Here is a 19,513-nt window from a genome sequence, read left to right as displayed (position 1 = left end):
ATTTTGGGAGGACAACATTCTTTCCCTGCACTACTACTAAATAAAGTAGCATTATAATTAAAGGTAAAGTAGTAGATAAAAGGTTCTACATTAATGGTGAGGCAATACCAACAGTGTCCGAGAAGCCAATGAAAAGTCTAGGGAGATGTTATGACGGGGATCTAAAGGACACAGTTCATGTGGGAGAAGTTAGACATCAAGCAGTGGAAGGGTTGAAGAGCATAGACAGCAGCACTTTACCAGGCAAACTGAAACTCTGGTGCTTTCAGATTGGTCTACTGCCAAGACTGCTGTGGCCACTGACTGTGTACGAGGTTTCCTTGACAACAGTTGAAGCTGGAAGCTTTAATCAGTTCATACGTCAGGAAATGGTTGGGAGTTCCACGTTGCCTCAGCAGTGTGGGACTTTATGGTAAAGGAATACTGCAGCTACCAATCTCTGCTCTAACCGAGGAGTTTAAGTGCACCAAAGTCTGACTGGAAATGACATTAGTAGATTCACGCGACAGATGCGTAAGGGAGGCAGCACCTGTGTTGAACACTGGAAGAAAATGGTCGGCAAAGAAAGCTGTGGAAGATGCTAAGGCTGCCCTTCGAATCAGAGATATTATGGGGCAAGTTCAGCATGGAAAAGGAGGGTTTGGTCTCAGTTCATACATGGCACAAGGCAACCCTGGCTCAAAGGAGGAAGCTGGTAGTCAATGAGGTGCAAAAGCAGGAGGAGAGGATCAGGTGGGCCAACCTGAAGCAGGGAGAATGGATGAGATGGGTGTGGAACAACGCAAGATCGGCTGGCAAGACCTATGGACAATGGAATAGAGCAGGATCAGTTTCTTCATCAGATCAGTATATGATGTTCTCCCATCACCACAGAATCTAAACCTCTGGGTGGGTGAGGATCTCTCATGTCCTTTGTGTTCATTACCTGCAACATTAAGGCACATTTTGACAGGATGTAAGGTGGGTCTTAGCCAAGGATGGTTTACTTGGTGCCATGACCAGGTGCTGCGATGTTTAGCCCTAGCATTGGAAGACGAGCGTAACCTGACCAATAAGTTGCCACCAGTTCCATCAAAGCATTACACACAAAAGACATTATTCCTCCATCCAGGAGAGCAACCACCAAGAAAAGGTGTTCAAATCAAGCCTCGGTCAGGACAACTGGAAGCTGCTAGAGAATGGAAGATGCTGGGAGATGTTGGTCAGCAGCTTATTTTTCCACCTGAGATTGCGACCACTAACCTTCAACCAGACATTGTCTTGTGGACTGGATTAGCATGCCATGTTCTTCTGGTAGAGTTAACAATGCCATGGAAAGATGCTGTGGATGAGACGTATGAGAGGAAGAAACTTCGGTATGCTTAACTAGCTGCTGAAGCGGAATAGCGAGGATGGTCCGAGTTTACCTAGTGGAGGTGGGTTGTCGAGGATTTGTGGCACACTCTACAACCCGGTTTCTCAGAGACATCGAGTTTAGTGGCCAAGAGTTGCGTCGCACAGTGAAGAACTTATCTGTAGCAGCAGAAAGGAGCAGCAATTGGCTGTGGTTGAGACAGAAAGATTCTGTGTGGGGATATCAAGCACAACAAAAAGAAAGCAACGCTAATGTAAGGGTAAGTAAGCTGGACTGAGCTGAGTTGGGGATGGAGGGGGGTGATGCTGGGACGCCAGAATCACTGTTGAGCCCTCTTGAGGTGTCATGGGCTAGTCAACGAAACAAAGGATGGAAGGTGCCCACTTGAAGACCCCAGAGATGTATCCTACTTAGCTCAATCCAGACGGTTGTCATGCTGATGCACTGGGGAGACTGCACTGGGTTGATGCCCGGAGCCAGCATCGCAGCTGTTGTGTGTGCTGATGCGCTGGAGAGGCAAAATGAGCTGATCCCTGGAGCCAGCATTACACTTCAGCAGTCAACACCAGACAGAAGGATATCGACATCATCAGATGGAAAACAGCGCATTGGATGGAAGTGCAGATGGATCACATTAGTCTACTGCAAAGCTACGTCTTAGTTGGTGCTTATCTTGGCGAGAGCCGAGTTCAAATCAGCATGAAGTTCAACATTTACTCTCATGTAATGTAAACCTGAAAAAATAAATACATACATTAATACATAAAGATTGCCATGAGATTTAATCTATTTTATTTTAAAATAATACAAATTGTACAGATAATCTCTCATATAACCATTTCATTTCTATCATTCATAATCATTTAAGAAACTTGCTTGTCCGACAGGCAGAATATAACAGCAAAACTTGTTGTCCCACACACAATTTGTTGTATAGGGCGTCGGGCGATACGAATATGTATTGCTTGCTTGCCCTAAGCATTTATTACTTCCATTTTTTTGCAGACAGCTGCATTTTTCCTCTAAAATGACTAGTACATCTGACAACTTTATTCTGTACATTTCTTATGTCCATCACATTCAGAATAAAATTTTTTGGGGGATTTAAATTGTGTTGCATGTGTTTAAGATACGGAGGTGTGCTTTCCTGACTTTCCTAAATTTATGTACTAATTACCCTGACAAAAAAAGAATCGCGTAGCTGCAACAATTAGGCAGATAAAATGCTGTCATGCCTATTCCAACCAGAAGAGGTCAAATTGACCGCTACATTTAAAACATATTATAACAATTAAATGTTGAGGTATTATTTGTATTCATCAGTTGGGACTTGCAGCCATGTATTGAAGTTTGATTATATCGGTCTGCATTCTTCAATTGGGCGGTCTTCTTACATTTCTATTGTTTCTGTTAGCCTCCTGATAGTCCATCAATCAGTCTTGACAGCTTACGGCGCTCGGCTGTCTGTGTGATGGTCTACTTTTCTCCTCTATGTTTTAGATGCACTCTGGTAACTATATAAATCACTAGTTTGTCTAAGAAATTGTTACCCCAATACACATTGAACATGGATCGCGGAAAAGCACGATCCGTGGTAATTACTAAACATTCACTTGAAATACGAATCAAAGAATCGCTCATTTTTAATCAAGTAAAACCCTTGGGAACAAAGTTTCATTTGCAATAACGCCTTGTTTCCATACTGTGCCTTTTGGAAAGTAATACGCTACCCACAATGGTATGTACGTCATATCCACAGATATTCATGCATGTTATTTTTACAGTGTTAAGCAACAGTGATGTAAACACTAAGGATTGTGTATCATATAGCTTAGTAGTTGTTTAAAAATAATGTTAATACTTTAAAACTATTCCGAACATATCCAAATATAATACCCGCACAAATACCCAAAACTAGCCAAAACATTAGGCACCTACCAAATGCCTTTTTTTTTTTTTTTATTTTCATGCACAGTAAAAAGAATACAAGACCAATTGGATGTGAACCGGCCCAATCTGGCAAATCTGGTTGTCGGGCAATTCCTTACCGATTCTATACCCTGTTTACAAAAAGTGTTCACATCAACTAAGAAACAAGGTTTTTTTTTTTTTAAAGGGATACACACCTAAAAAACAACAAACATAATAAACAGGAAAATCGGCTTAAATTAATATATATATATATATATATATATATATATATATATATATATATATATATATATATATATATATATATATATATATATATAGATGCACAATGAAAATGCTACAGTTTAAGTTTTACATCAACAACTCATTGGACACATACGTACTGTTATTTACATTTTAAATAGTGAGCGAATAGGTTTGTTGATTGTTTTGAGTAGTGTTGTTCCTTAGGATAACAAAATAGTCATGTGATTTCATAAAAACACCAGGTGCTCAATGTTTGACATGATTTTAACGAAAGAACGGTGAAAGATACGACCATAACCCGCTTGAGTAATGAAGATCGTCTAATTGGTATTGGCATGATTGAAGGCGGCCTGTCTGTGAGAGTTTGTCCGAAGAATGAGATGATGTTCTTTTTCAACAATCAGCAGACCAGTCCAGAGAAACCAGGAAACCGGCTCGGGACAGTCCACGTCCTGGAAGGCAGAGGGTCACCACACTGTCCCACCTCGTTATGGTGAGCTTTATGCTGAAAGTGGGGCAGGGGAAGGGTGATGATGTGAGGAGGAATCTCCTTTTAACACAGTAATGCTTTTGGTGCAAATTGAGGGCAACCTTACTGCTCAGCAATACATTGACAAAGTCCTTGAGGCAACGGTTTTTCTGATCTGGAAGTGTCAATTATCAAGCAGGACCATGCAAGACCACACAGTGCTAGGATTACAATTGCAGTACTTCAAGAAAACAATGTTGAGGTCTTGCTGTGGCCAGCTTTTTCTCCTGACCTCAGTTCTATAGAATATCTGTGGGACCAAATCACCAGCTGGCTGCAGCTGCACAGGAAGAGTGGCGGAACATCCCACAGCAGTCTATCCAGAGGTTGATCAGGTCTATGCATCAGCGCTGCCAGGATTGTGTTAATGCTGAGGAAGGTCATACATATTAACTTTGTAGTTTTCATTTTGACAGTGTCACGTTTCATACTGAAAACTTATGATTCTTTGATTGTATTTTTGTTCACGTTTTATGTGATTTTTGTTTAATAGCTATGTTTAAATTATTTGATTAAATCCATTAGACTTGAGTGTTGCGTTTCTTTTGTGCATCAGTGTATGTATGTGTACGTATGCGTTTAGATGCAAAACGCAATATACGCTATTCGCACCAAAACTGAGCTAAAAGCAGACTCATCTCACAGTGCCTGCTTTCTGATGTTTGGTGTCCTCAAAACACAATATACACCACGTTAAAGACAATTCAATCGTTTCTTTCCATAACGCGCTGTACGCCAGGCTTCTAATTCAGCAAAATCTGATAGATCCACTGAGCCAATCGACGTGCAGTATCGCAGTCCCAATATGGCAGTGCCCAGAAGGAGTGTATAGTAGTGTACTTAATCTTGTAAATTGTGATTTTATGATAAAATGATGAGTAATTTTTTAAAATGCGTGGAAGTCAATTTTCTAACAGGGTGTAGCATTATTTACAAATAATGCTTAGAAAACAGTGACTTGATTGGAACTGAAACCTCCCTTCATCTCCCTTGCAATGCTAACCCCACTTAATGGTGTTTACGTTTGTGTTCTTCCTCTACGCAGGATGAGAAGTTTATCGCTTGAATTTACTGAAATGCGTTGCATCTTTAGAAGCAAGTGTAAAGTCATTTTACAAAAATGTGGAGATTTATACAGTTACGACCCTGACTGAAGATGTCAATACAAAGGGGGCCGGTTGTACTAATGATGTCAAACAATAGGTCACGTTTTACTAAACATTTTAAAACTAATAAACAAGCAATTACCATAATGAACACTATGGTAGTATGTTGCTTAAAACATAATAGCACAATATTTATCATAAAGCTGAGTTCTTATAAACGGTAACACGTTTAAAGCTTGGGACTCGCAGTCTGTAGCTTGGTGGTGTTTACATTATCGTCGGCATAGCGATTGAAAGCTGAAATTTACATTTTTAAAAACACTTTTCTCATATCAATACAGTATTGGTGAGCGCTAATCAGTTTGTTTGAAAACTAGGCTTTAACCACTGATAGTAGGTGCACAGGCGGTGATTCCATGAATGCTCCGGGGCTCAAGCACCAATGGGGGAAAGCAAGGTCCTGCACAGTGCGAATAAATCACCTATGTAATCAAAGCTTACCTATAGCAGATACAGCGTCTGTCAGTTCTGGCAGATTCTACTGTACTTGCTGAAGTGGTTTTCTCCCACTGTGAATTAAAAAAATAGCCACCTAGCTAACAATTTCATCCCGAGGGCTACAGTGAAACGAACTGTCTTTAAAGTGGGACTTTAGTGAAGACCATGTGTGTACGTGAGTACATTAATTATTGTAATTAGTAATTCATAGCCTGACAACGTTTTTGTAAAGAGCAATGTACAATAAAATAAACATTCAATTTCAGGCAGAGCTTCCTTGTCGGCAAGGTTACACAACTAAGAGAATTTCTTTCCTCTGTCATCCCATCTGGTGCTGTCAGGGTCAGTTTCACAGCACACAGTACAGTAGGTGCTCAGTAATGAGGTACAGACGGATCGATCTATATGAGCGTTTACGAAGATTCTTTGTTTAAAAAAAAAAAAAAAAAAAACTAATGTAATTCAAGACTAGCAAGTTTCAAAAGGCACACTATTGTTCGTTTCTTGTAACACTGATGTTATTGTATTTTGATTAAGCAATTTATTTGATTAACACTCATCAGTGTGCCTCTGTAATACTGAAAATCACTGACTTTTCTTTCAAGAGTTTGTTCATGTCGGTATCAATATGACAGCTAATATATAATGTAAAAGCAGAAAACCTGAAATTTATATAAAAAATAAAAAATTGCCGAAAAGTAATTTTTGTCTCCAGAATATTATTTGATGTAAAATTTGTAAATGTTTGCCAATTCCTTGTGAATTGAGTGGAATATGGATATGTCTTGTTTTGCAAGATAACGGCCCATGGATATATAGCATTTTGCTGCAAAACAAAAGATAAAATGAACAATTTTTAGAGTTTCAATACATTTTGATTTTGTTTGATTTTAAATTCTTATTTGTTTAGTTTTCCCACTTGAAAAACACCTAATGTGGAATGAATTTGTTTATTCAGAAAAGCACAATAAAACATGGATATCCTAGTTTTGCATCTAAACCCTTCATATAATACTCATTTTATTTGTTCTATGTTTTATTACCAGGCAAAGGTAAAAGGTGGAAAAACCTGTACTTCATCCTGGAGGGGAATGATGCCCAGCTAATCTACTTTGAAAGTGAAAAGCGAGCCACCAAACCCAAAGGTTTGATTGACCTGAGTGTCTGTACTGTGTATGGGGTCCATGACAGTCTGTTTGGCAGGTAAGCTAACAACGTGTTCTCTTCTCTTTCCTTCATATTCTTTAGAAGTTGTGACCTATGCATGTTTGTTCAATATGTTGCAAGAAATCTGTCATTTCACAAAACAGTTCACCCAGGTTTAGGGGATAGGGAGTAAACAGGCACAGGTGCAGCTTGGTGTTCAAAAGTTATAAGCCTGACCAGTTTTGTGTGTTCTGTCAACCTCAACCCTCTGTTTATTGTAATGAATTATTTCTTAATTACATTTCTTGGAGATGTAATTGTACACTGAACAATGGTATAAAAACCTTAAGCTCTGAATTTGTATCGGCATGTTTATACAAGTGTTTTTGTATTTCACTAAGTGCCCATTACGCTCTTTTTCAGGCCAAACTGTTTTCAGATTGTAGTTCAGCACTTTAACGAGGAGCATTACATCTTCTACTTTGCAGGAGAGACTCCTGAACAGGCTCAGGTATGTATGAATACAGAAAATAGTAAAGCTAAACATTTTGACTGCATAGGTCCTGATTATTAACTACATTCACTTGTTTTTTTTAATAGGACTGGATGAAATGTTTGCAAACATTTTGCAGTAATCTAAGAAAACCAACTCAGGCACCATCCAATAAGCGTCTTCGGCAGGTAGATTTGTTTTATAATTGTATTTCCCGTCACTATATTATTAACCTGTGTTGTAGTGATTCATCCCATACCAACGTGATATATTGTGCTAAAGTTATGTGTTTTTATCAAGACCAAAAGCACAACAGAGCTCATTATAGTTCACCAAATGGTTCTTGAATAAAGAATATGTTTTATAGCTGGTATGAGCACATACCCACCCTAGCTTGTTTAATTTTTAGTTTTTTTAACAAAATAGTCCGGAGTTAAAAGGTCATTTGATCTTATTGTACATCATACAAATAGACAATTTGGACCATAATGTGTATCGTGATGCATATTGTATCGCAAACTGCATATTGTGATAAGTATCACATCGTGACATTAGTGTATCATGACACCCCCGAATATTAACAAAAAATGAACTAAAGAATTAAACAATATTCATTTCATAAGATTATATTTAAAAAAAAAAAAAATAGTATGCATATCTAATATAATACATAATTTGGACAAGAAGTCCAAAGCATTGATGGACTGTTGTATGTTTGGTTTATACAGCACAAGTAACCAGTAGCATTTTTAAAAAAAAAAAATTTGGTTTGTTTTCAGGTCAGCAGCTTATGTTTATATGTTGAAGAGGCCCACAAACTTCCAGTGAAACATTTCACAAATCCCTACTGTAACATTTATCTGAACAGTGTGCAGGTAGCAAAAACACACCCCAGGGAGGGGCAGAACCCTGTATGGACAGAAGAATTCATATTCGAGTGAGTTTTTTCTTGTGTGTCAAAGTTTTATAAAGAGACATAATGATGATTGTTACTGTTATCAATATTAGTATGATCGTTAGTATTTGTGTTTAGAGTTTTGTTATATTGACTAAGTATTTTTCTTTTTTCTTTTAGTGACCTCTCAAGTGAAATAAACCGGTTTGAAATAAGCTTGAGTAACAAGACCAAAAAGAGCAAAGATCCAGATATATGTAAGTAATCACTGATATATATATATATATCTATATATATACTATATATATTATATAATATATATTAGATAATATATATATTATATATATATATATATATTATATGTGTACACACACACATACATACAGGGTGTACTAAATATTATAAACCTGGCGGGCATTATCATTAGTCCTGTAAAATGTAACAGAACTTTAGAATCTTGAAACTGAATTCATCGGCGGCATACATTTCATGCATCCTGAGCAATCCAGTCCAGAAACATTTTTTGGTTTATAACAGCATTATTATCCTCTGCATCTTTCCTCCTAAGCAGCAGTGTGACGTGCTGCAGCCATTACCTGTTTGATTGAACTTGACATTCTTTAAGAGCCCTCTCCTTTTGCTCAGGGCAGCTGTCTGCTGCTGCAGTAAAACTGTCAGGAAATAGGCACTGCATCGGACATATTTCAGTACAATTTTAATTCAGAATATAATGGCTTAGAAAAAATGTGGTAATGCATTTGCTTCAACTGTCTTTTAAATTTGGTATTTTTTTTTTTTTATTTGCTTTGCATTTGGTATTAGAGCTATGTCTGTCATGTTAGACCAAAATGTGTTTTTTCTTTTTATCTTTGTGCAGTTACAACCATACTTAGTCTAGTATGGTATCATCTTAATAGATAATATAAATTCTGGCTTAATTTATTAATATACATTTAAAAAAAAAACACCTGTATGTGTGTGGAGAGAGTGAGAGTGAGTTAGTTTACCTGTGGTCTGTTCTGTTGAATTTCAGTGTTCATGCGATGCCAGCTTAGTAGGTTACAGAAAGGCCAAATGATAGATGAGTGGTTCCCTCTCAGCTCCCACATTCCTCTGAAAGGAATTGAACCTGGTTCAGTTCGGGTGAGAGCACGATATTCGATGGAGAAAATCATGCCAGAGGAAGAATATAGTGAATTCAAGGAGGCAAGTATTGGTCAGTGGGGTAGATAGTCAACTAAAATATATTGAAAACTACCAGGAAAATTGCAGTATTTAAATTAGCATCATTTTTGTATATAATAAAACCAGCAGTGCAATAATTGTCATCTTCTGTTATATACAAGCAAGTAACTTAAACAGTGTACTTTTGAAAGTTGTAAAATAAATATGCTAAATGGCAAAACTAAAAACAGGTCTTCGTTCAGATGTTCATGCATCACAAAAGGGGCAGCTTTTTTTTTTTTTTTTTATATCCCAGCTATTGGGACTTTGATTAGACATCTGAAGATATGTTTATTTAAATTACAGCAACTGATATCAATAATTATTGTTTTAATGTTTTGATTGTTTGAATGTTTCTTCTACTAGCTCATATTGCAGAAGGAGTTTCATGTCGTCTATGCTCTGGCCCATGTTTGTGGACAGGACCGCATGCTACTGGCTAGCATTTTATTGAGAATATTTCGCCATGAAAGAATGGAAGCACCACTACTAAGAACACTAAATGACAGGGAAATAAGCATGGAAGGTGGGCATTTCTCTGCTTCCAACAATTCGGAAACAAACGTCATACTCAGAGTTGCTCCTATTTGTGAATTTGGGATAAAATTAATAATTTTATATGTATGAACCCTAGTTTGTTGCCAGTATTGTCTAGCACGGGAATCCAACCCTAGTCCTGGAGAGGCCCTGTCCAGCAGGTTTTGTAGGTGTCTTTACATCATCAGTGGCGAAAGATCTGGAACACCGTTAATCTTGACTATTTAAGCCAATAATTTGTTTGATTAAGTAACTGAGAGATTGGTTGAAACGAAAACCAGCAACCACAGTAGCTCTCCAGGACCAGGGTTGGAGACTCCTGGTCTAGCAGAAACTGTTTTTTTTTGTGTGCCGTCTTCATAGAGAACTATGTTAAACGCTGAATTTACTGTGTTATTGATGGTTAAATCTATTCAAAAGAAGTTGAACCCCCCCAAAAATGAGCAGCGTACACTTTTGATGTCATCTAACTGATTTGAATTTGTTTGCAAATTACATTACTCTGGTATTCTAAAATGTAGTTCAATTGTGTCTAAACCATATACAATTGCTTTGAAAAAGTATTTTCTTTATTTTCAAGAATGTATCTGGGACTGTCCCATATAACACTGTTATATGTGAAAGTGTAGTCTTTTGTTTTAGAGTCTGTTGAAGGAATTAAAAAGGTTTACAAATGTGTTTTCTTATAGCTGTGCTGTATTTGCTTTGTTTTTAGATGAAGCTACAACACTGTTTCGTGCTACGACCCTGGCAAGCACACTTATGGAACAGTATATGAAAGCAACTGCCACCCCCTTTGTTCACCATGCTCTCAAAGACACCATCTTGAAAATAATGGAAAGCAAACAGTCTTGTGAGGTAAGTTGCATTTTCATACTCCCCAAACACACACACACTAAAATGTAAATTAAAATTGATTTAAAAAATACCAGTCTCAATTTAAAAAATTCAAAGACCTACAAGATGGGCTTCTCAAGCACATATATTGCTTAGCTGGAGCCATGCATGTTTCAATGATGGTCCTTAAGAGAAGGATGCCAGTATTACTACTGTTTTATATTGGAACTGTCATTGGAATGTCAGTTCTGCAGATAAAATTCAGCTTCATGTAATTGTGTTTTGCATGCTGTTGTAGACACGTTAATACTAACACAAAGTAAATCATTCTCATTCCAGTTAAATCCTTCCAAACTTGAGAGAAATGACGACGTGAACATTAACTTAGCGTTCCTGTTAAACATCCTTTCAGAGCTGGTTGAAAAAATATTCATGGCTGCAGAGATACTTCCACCGTAAGTTATTATCTCTGCTAGCCCTTTCAGAATGGCAATTGCTATGATTATAGGATGCTATCAAAAACATATTCAGGTGGATTCAGTACAGTTGTGATCAAACTCTTTGTTCCTGTCTTTTTAAATATTACAGGACCTTGAGATTCATGTATGGGTGTTTACAGAAATCTGTCCAACAGAAGTGGCCGAAAAATACAACAATGAAAACCAGAGTTGTCAGGTAGGTTTTGATTAATTAAACAAAACATAATTTAACCAGGTGAGCTTGGCACTCTACCTCCAATGATTTTTATTTATTTTTTAATGAAAACTTCCATTCCTAATTTATCAGTTTTAACAGATTAGTCTACAGTGATACAAGTAATAAGAATCGGGAGAACAAGGCATTGATTGTTGTAGTTGTTTTCATAAACTGGATAAATGTACTTGATACAAGTCTTGCCAGTTCTGTCACAAGGGGCCGGTTTTTCAAAACTTTTAATCTGGTTTCAGGAAACTAGCTTTTATTAACAATTGTGTCTTTTGCAGTGGCTTTGTTTTTCTGCGACTGATCTGCCCTGCAATCCTTAATCCAAGGATGTTTAACATAATTGCAGGTGGGTTTCTTATTTATTGTAAGAGATTTTTTATCTTTCTTGTAAGAACAAAAACAGTAAAAGTGGAAAATACAATAACAGTTAAAATACAGCTTTTTTTTTTTTTCTTTTTTTTTTCTTTAATTATTGGCTACCTTGAGTTTGAACTACAAAAGACCTGCCTTGGAAAAACTTTTTAAAATTTGAGTTGCTGAGTCAGATACATTTCTTTGGGTCATTTTTTTACTGAAGAACGCAGAACTTCCTCTTGCAGTATAAGGTCAACCATGTACTATACATTCACTTAATTAGTGCAGCGTATTAATATGAATATTAGGAAACTGTTCATTCAGGTTTCTTAGCCTTCTGACATCTGATTTTATTGTTCTGACAATAAGCTTATTGACGTTTTATGAATAGTTTGGGTTTTAGTGGATGCTATGTAAGCTGTTAAAGCAAGAATTGTGGCATATATAAGAGGCACATTTTACCCTCATATCATGTATTTAAACACTGCTTTATTAATCTCGCAGCAGTTAAGACACATGTGCTTTATTTTCCAGGTTAAAATGCAGTTGTTTAATTTAATGCTTCTTTCTTCACTTCCCCTCCAGCAGATCCTCCTTCCTCCACAGCTGCAAGAACACTCACCCTGATAGCAAAGTCTGTACAGAACTTGGCAAACTTGGTGGAGTTTGGAGCCAAGGTAAGCAATATGTTACAATGTAAGCAGCATCTGCTTTTGTGCATTGTTTCAAGCTTGCAACACATATATTATTATTATTATTATTATTATTATTATTATTATTATTATTATTATTTTAAACAGGAGCCTTACATGGAAGGAGTGAATCCATTCATTAAGAACAACAAGCAACGGATGATTATGTTCTTGGATGAATTGGGGGTTAGTATGGTTTGAATAGAATATGTGCAAAGTTCTAGCTCAGTCACGCATGCTTCATAATAAAAATAATGTTTTCGTGTTAAATCTACCTCCTCTGTCAGTATTACAGAATGTTTCCTAATATAGTCATTTGCTTGTAATTTACAGATCCTGCATGGTTGTGTGTGTGCTGGCGCCATCTACTGTATGAGATGCTATATTTCAATTTACTGTTCAAACAGGTCCCAGTAATGGGTTTCTGCATTTTCAATTTTCAGTACTAACAAAAAAGACATTACATTGTTTTACCTGCTATTATTCTTTCATAATAGTCAACATCAAAATGTTTGACATACAAACATCCTCAAATAAACACTTACTGCCCCCAAATTTGGAGAATTTAAGTAAACCTAGAAAATACCTTTGTTTGCATTACAGTAGGACGAATGTGTCATGCAATCCAATGTAATCCATAGTTGTGTACATGCTTGTACAACCTACTCTACTAAGGGCATTGTCTAAGTATTTTGGGCGATCGATATACAATATTACTTCTGTCATTAGAAACATTTGTTGTTATTACTGAGTCTTCTGAGCAAAATGATATGTTAGTACTTCTAATTTTCAGTTTTAAGCGATAAACGATAAAATAACTCAGATTCAAAAAAAATGAAATCGGCGTATAGCCAATAAACACAGGAAATGGCTACTCCATTCATGTTGACTTCACCGCTTTCCCATATAAAAAAAAAAAACCTACTTAAAAAATAAAACACCTTTCCATGCAGCTGGGCAGGGTCCCTCCTTCCAGCTACTGAGGGGCAGCAAATTCCTACATTTCTGTTAGAGATTCTGCTGGTGAGATTTAAAAGGAGATTACAATTGCAGCAGCAGGCTTGTTTGCTGGATTTAGCTATATTACAGTTAGACAGTGAGAATTTAAAACAGAACTGCAAATTGTGGTGAAATGTAAAAAAAAAAAAAAAAAAAAAGCACCGAAAATTTTATTTATATATTATATATATATATATATATATATATAATATATATATATATACACACACACACACACACAATGTATATACACACACGTGTGTGTGTGTGTGTGTATATAATGTGTGTGTATGTATGGGGTGTCAAGTTGTGTAAAAAAAAAAAAAAACTGAGCTCTGCCTGCTTTGTGCTTCACGTGATTGCCAATTGTATTGCTAAACAGGGAATATGTGGATTTCAGCATTAAAAGGCCAATTAAATTGTGTGAAAACACAAAGCGGGCGGAGCTCATTTGTATACAAACTCCAGATTTAGCTGGCCAGTTAAATATTTAGCTAAATGATAAATCTTGTAACTAGATTATATCTGAATGTACACATTTAAAAAAAATATATATATTTTTTAAATCTTGTAACTAGATTATATCTGAATATACACATTTAAAAAATTTTTATTTTCAAAACATTTATAAATCTGGGAAAAAAATACAAGAGTTTAGTTAAATCTGGGGGGAAAAAAAGACAATAATAATGCTGTTTTTTTTTTTAAACACATGGCGCCCCATATGGATGAAGGCTAAATTTGCATCCTGAGCCATTCGAAAAAAAGGCATAATACCACAGTAGTGACGTCAAAATTGATAATTCCTCTAGAGGAAAATATACTTGAACTGTGACCCATTTGACTCCTCAAGACCATCGCTTTCAAGTCAAACACGAAATGTCTCGTTTTTAATCACTCGCTAACACACACAGTACAGAAATGTTCGTTAGTGATCAACAAAATGAGAATATGTTAAAAAAAGAAAATAAAAAGATGTAAAGCTGGTACAATTGTATCTCAGAAACTGAAGAGGAACAGGAAATTAAAACAAGGTAAAAGCAATCATCCAAGTAAAGCTGAAGCACTAATGGATAACGGCATAGAACGTCTATACAGCACTGAAACACTACGTTTAAAAAATAAATAAATGAGTAAAAACTGTACTGCTGAACGTTGTGTTCTTTAATATTAGCATCACAGGAGTATTATAAAAAATAGATGGGCCTCTTCAGTGAGTTACCGGAAAACAATTATATCTCTGATTTCTATGACAGTTTATAAATGACTCTACCTCCAGTCTCGTAATGTATGACGTCACAGAAACCCTAGATGTAATTATTTTCCTGTAATTCACTGAAGCCCATCCTATTATATAAAATTGCAAGGACTGTTTCCAGAATAAGCTATACTTAAGTATGTATAAAAATCAAAAAAATCTATTTTATTACAGAATGTCCCTGACCTTCCAGACACTACAGAGCACTTTAGAACTGACTTGTCACGGGATCTTGCTGTCTTGCACGAGATCTGTGTGTCACATTCAGATGAACTTCGGACTCATAGCAATGAGCGTGGAGCGCAACAGGTGAGGCTCGCTGGAGACACACAAATAATGTCAACCGCATTATTGGAAAGTGTGTGTAATATGTAGTATTTGTAAATGTCTTTTACATGGATGTCTATCTGACAGGGTGAGAAGTTGCACCACGTGAATATCTAGTCGTTACTGCTGATACATTGGTCAAGGACTTTTGTTTTTTTTAGAAACATTAAACTTGCCTTATGGTGTGCTAACTCACTCTATATTTAGAGTTATATTCAGTAAAGAGAAACTTGGATGGCGTTGCAGTTAATATGATTTCATACTTTTTTGTTCAAAAGTGATGTTAATGACCTGGTTGTTTTACAGAATTAAACATCCCTGTTGTATAAAAAAAATTAAACATTTAAGTGTACTGGGTTTCTAATTGGTCTGGGCTTTGCAGTGGGCTTTTGCATATGGTTTTTTGTACAATCTCAGCTCCATCATTTGTTTTTACATTTATTTCAGCATGTCTTGAAGAAACTCTTGGCAATCACAGAACTTCTTCAGCAGAAACAGAATCATTATTCGATGTCCAACAGTGTCAGGTAGTAGCCTTGACCCTGGAGTTCCACGTGGGGCCCAGCATGCTCCACCGCCATCACCTGGTGACCCACCCTGCTCTTAAAATAGCACACCTTTGACACATGCCCAGTGCAGTGTGAACTATGCAATTAAAAACAACAAATTGACTCGTTGTTTTACACCATTGACTTTGTAAGCTAGAGGTGCAGGAAGTTACTTGCACTTTTTTCCACTTTCCAATATATGAACAGTCACAGATCTCTGAGCCTTGGGTACATCATTCACCTTTTTCACAAACTCAGAAGACTTAAGTGTTTCCAACATAAGTTGCCAAAGTGTATCTTTGTCTGCTCAACATGAGGAATGAAATGCCAGTCAACTGACTTGAAGAAGAAACAGTGACCTTGTTTATAACTGAAGTATGAGATGTAATGCTTTTTATACTGTAATTTGTGACTGACTTTTATGGTTATTTCCATATATATCTGTCTGATTGTATTTAGTATTTTTATTTGGACTTTGCAATTTAGATAGAACTGATTATTTGCTAAAAGTGGTTATTTTATATCTAAAAAATAAATTCTCTTGCTGGAATCATGAGTAAAAAAGATAGACAAGTCAATAATTGTGTCACTAATTTTGTTTGGTTGAGTCTTCCAACATCTTAAAGCCAGACAAGTCACATAATCCAAAAAAAAAAAAAAAAAAAAAAAGATGTAAAATGTTTACAACTGTAAAACAATTTGAATAGTAAAGATGGTTCATTGTATCAGAAATGCATGCACTTATTAAACCATTTTGTAAATTAGTTTTGACTTATTTATTTATTTTTTGGTGGATCGCACTTACTAGTAATTGAGACTTTTACTGCAATTAAATATACATTGGGTGGATTTATACAGATTTTAAACCCCTTTTCCATGGTCTGAATATGAAACAAAACACAAAAGTAGTATCATTTATGAAAATCTGTCACCTGTTTTAGTTTAGTTTTACATGTGCTAATACATTAGATAAGTGTCAGAGTTTCAACTGGAAGTATACAACCTTTCTTGGATCTTTCACCTAGAGTTCTGGCATGAAGTCCTACGGTTGGATTCACTTAAGTCTACCATTCATACATACTGTATGAGCCTCCATCCTGTTCAGCATGTTTGTTTTTTAGCCTTAGGTTAAGAAAACCTCTCTCTATCTGTGGAGGGTGAATGTTCCTTTCTTCAAACAGCCTTGTCTTCCTTTTAAAAAAAAAAAAAATTATATATATATATATATATATATATATATATATATATATATATATATATATATATATATATATATATATATTTTAAAATAGCTGACAAAACAACACTGTATTTAAAACATTGCTTATCTTACTACTCAAAGGAAGAGTTTGGGAAATTGTTTGTAATGCTGTCAATTTAAAAAAAAAAATCAATCAGCGGTTCTTCTAGTGATTAGCAAATTAACACATTTCCCCCTCTATCAATTGTTTCAGTATTAAACTGTACTGAATTATATGGTACATGGTAATATTTCAAATTGATCTCATAAAATTGTAAATAAGTGATGTTTTCGCTCAGAAGTGTTTTGTTTAGTGTTTTAAAAGGACAATAACCTAGGCTTTACAAAAAACATGTCCTTTTATTCATATAATGTACAAATCTGATAACGTGAACATTCACCTAAACAGGGATTACAGTCAGATTTTGAAAGAACTTTGTTAGGATTTCCTGATCTGATTGTGTGGGATGATTGAATTCTAGAGAAATCTAATCACTTTATGCCATATGCATACACCACATTATTTTGCAGTTGTCATTTTTATTTGAATTCGATGAAGCCCATGAAGTGCTTGAGATTTATGGAAGTTCTTGCTTTTCTCTCCCATTGCACATTACATGTGTTGAGTGTAAAACTCAGGTGGAAGTCCCTGTTCCAGTAAAGCAGCATGTAAACTTTAAATAGTGTTGTGGTTTCATCTGACTATAAATGAAAATAAAGTCCAGAAAAATACAGAAATTGTATGTTGTCCTAAACACCTTAACACATTTTTAACCCATCATGGGGAAAAATGATATCAAACCCAGAACACACTTGAACTTGCTTTTTTGCTGCTGGAAAGCAATACAGTTGTAATTTGTATTGCTTTATATTAAGTTCCCCTCCTTCACACAACCCTAACCAAAACGTCATCAGCAAGCGCATAAAAGCTCAGTTATTCTTTCTTGTGCTTCTTTTTGTTTCGGCTGCTCCATTAAGCGCTGGGAAGCCGAAACAGGAGCCCGGAGGAAGGGCTGCCCTCAGCCATGGATTTCCTGAGGTTTCCCCCTAAAAAATAAAAATATGTGAGTGGGGGGTTTTTCCTTACCTGAGTGCTGAGCTGTTTGTATTTAGTTCTGCGGGGTGAGTGGTCGGGTTGGAGAGGCTGGGCTTTCTCCCCTGGCGCAGCCATGCTCTGGGGGTCGGGCCGTGTCTCGGCTGCGGATTTTCATTAAAGTCAATATTTGGGGGATAGGTGGCAGAGTGCCAATGTGGAACGTGTTAATTATTTATCATTATTCATTCATGGTTTGGCAGCCTCGTCTTTTTGGAGGGAGGTGGCCACAGCCACTTTCTATCTGCGGTACTCTGATGCATTTAACTGTTTGTTTTTCTAGCCTGCCTCATGCCGGTAGCTGTCGGGCACCCACGGACGAGGCATCCGGCCAATTTTATCTAGCTATTGTTGGATGCATTAATTACACAGTGTAACAAATTTTTTTATTTATTTTTTGTTCCTGGGTAGTAAGTGTTATTTCTTAATTGCTTATGCCTCAAAAGTATAGAAAATGGCTATTATTCCCCACAAACTTTGCTTTTGTGACCAGGACAGTGATATTTCAAAATATCACTATTTCCAATGGGAAAACAGGCAAATGTGTGTCTTTTCGTTCACATAAAGTGCATTATTTTCAGTATAATCGTACATCTCGAAAAACTACTCACTTCTAAATCTTTTGTAGTCATTTTTGTATTACTTTAGTATAAATACATGTTAATTTGGATTCATATGTTGTTTTTTTCTGACTTTATGTGAACGAAAAGACACACATTTGCCCGTTTTCCCATTGGAAATAGTGATATTTTTAAATATCACTGTCCTAGTCACAAAAGCAAAATTTGCGGGGTATAATAGCCATTTTCTATACTTTTGTGGCATAAGCAATTAGGAAATAACACTACACTACCCAGGAACAAAAATTGTGTTACATAGTGTTATTTATTATATTCTCCATTCGTGGTTTGGCGGGCTAGTCTTTTTGAGGGGAGGTGGCTCATGGCCACTTCCTATTTGCGGCACTGCTGTTCAGCACAGGTAGCTGTTGGGCACCCACGCACAAGACCTCCGGCCAAATTTATCTCTTGCTTGGGCCCCTGAGTGCCCTCCACACTCATCGGGCCCTGAGCGCCCTTCACAATCATCATTGTTCATTCATAGTGGATTGTCCATGCTGAATTGTAAACTTGGTTGCTTTTCTGAAAGGAGAATCTGCCCCTAACCAAAACATCATCAGCAAGTACATGAAAGATCTGTGTGTTATTCTTTCTTGTCGTTTCTTTTTGTCTCAGCCTCCATCCTCCCCAGCCACCACCTCGCAGCGTGCCTCGTCCTGGGGGGGAGGTGGCCCATAGCCACTTCCTATCTGCAGCACTGGTGTGCATGTAACTGCTCATGTATTTCCAGCCTGCGTCAGGCACCCACGGACAAGACCTCCAGACAAATGTATCTTTCACGCGGGCCCTGAGTGCCCTCCACAGTCATCGGACCTTGAACGCCCTTCACAGTTCATAAATCATCTCCAATTGCAATCATCATCATTCATTTATCTCCGTG

At 36.7% G+C, this 19,513-nt stretch overlaps 1 protein-coding gene across 3 annotated transcripts in view; it reads left to right on the top strand.

Annotated features, from left to right (window-relative positions):
• Positions 1-16,444, top strand: part of LOC121306184 (ras GTPase-activating protein 1-like) — a 61,769-nt gene extending 45,325 nt beyond the window's left edge. For 2 of the 3 annotated variants that reach the window (XM_041237953.1, XM_041237937.1), the window contains exons 11-25: positions 6,712-6,868; positions 7,235-7,322; positions 7,412-7,492; positions 8,084-8,241; positions 8,380-8,456; positions 9,233-9,405; positions 9,790-9,949; positions 10,676-10,818; positions 11,137-11,252; positions 11,386-11,472; positions 11,781-11,848; positions 12,442-12,533; positions 12,657-12,734; positions 14,980-15,114; positions 15,580-16,444. In XM_041237953.1, the coding sequence (XP_041093887.1) occupies positions 6,712-6,868; positions 7,235-7,322; positions 7,412-7,492; positions 8,084-8,241; positions 8,380-8,456; positions 9,233-9,405; positions 9,790-9,949; positions 10,676-10,818; positions 11,137-11,252; positions 11,386-11,472; positions 11,781-11,848; positions 12,442-12,533; positions 12,657-12,734; positions 14,980-15,114; positions 15,580-15,663 (1,697 nt within the window). In that variant the 3' untranslated portion in view covers positions 15,664-16,444. The remainder of the gene's footprint in view (positions 1-6,711; positions 6,869-7,234; positions 7,323-7,411; positions 7,493-8,083; positions 8,242-8,379; positions 8,457-9,232; positions 9,406-9,789; positions 9,950-10,675; positions 10,819-11,136; positions 11,253-11,385; positions 11,473-11,780; positions 11,849-12,441; positions 12,534-12,656; positions 12,735-14,979; positions 15,115-15,579) is intronic. The other variant, XM_041237945.1, reaches the window with a different exon arrangement.
• The last annotated feature ends 3,069 nt before the right edge of the window (positions 16,445-19,513 follow it).

The sequence above is a fragment of the Polyodon spathula genome, chromosome 2 (genome assembly GCF_017654505.1).
Source record: "Polyodon spathula isolate WHYD16114869_AA chromosome 2, ASM1765450v1, whole genome shotgun sequence".
Taxonomy (NCBI): domain Eukaryota; kingdom Metazoa; phylum Chordata; class Actinopteri; order Acipenseriformes; family Polyodontidae; genus Polyodon; species Polyodon spathula.
This window is presented reverse-complemented; position numbering and strand designations above follow the sequence as displayed.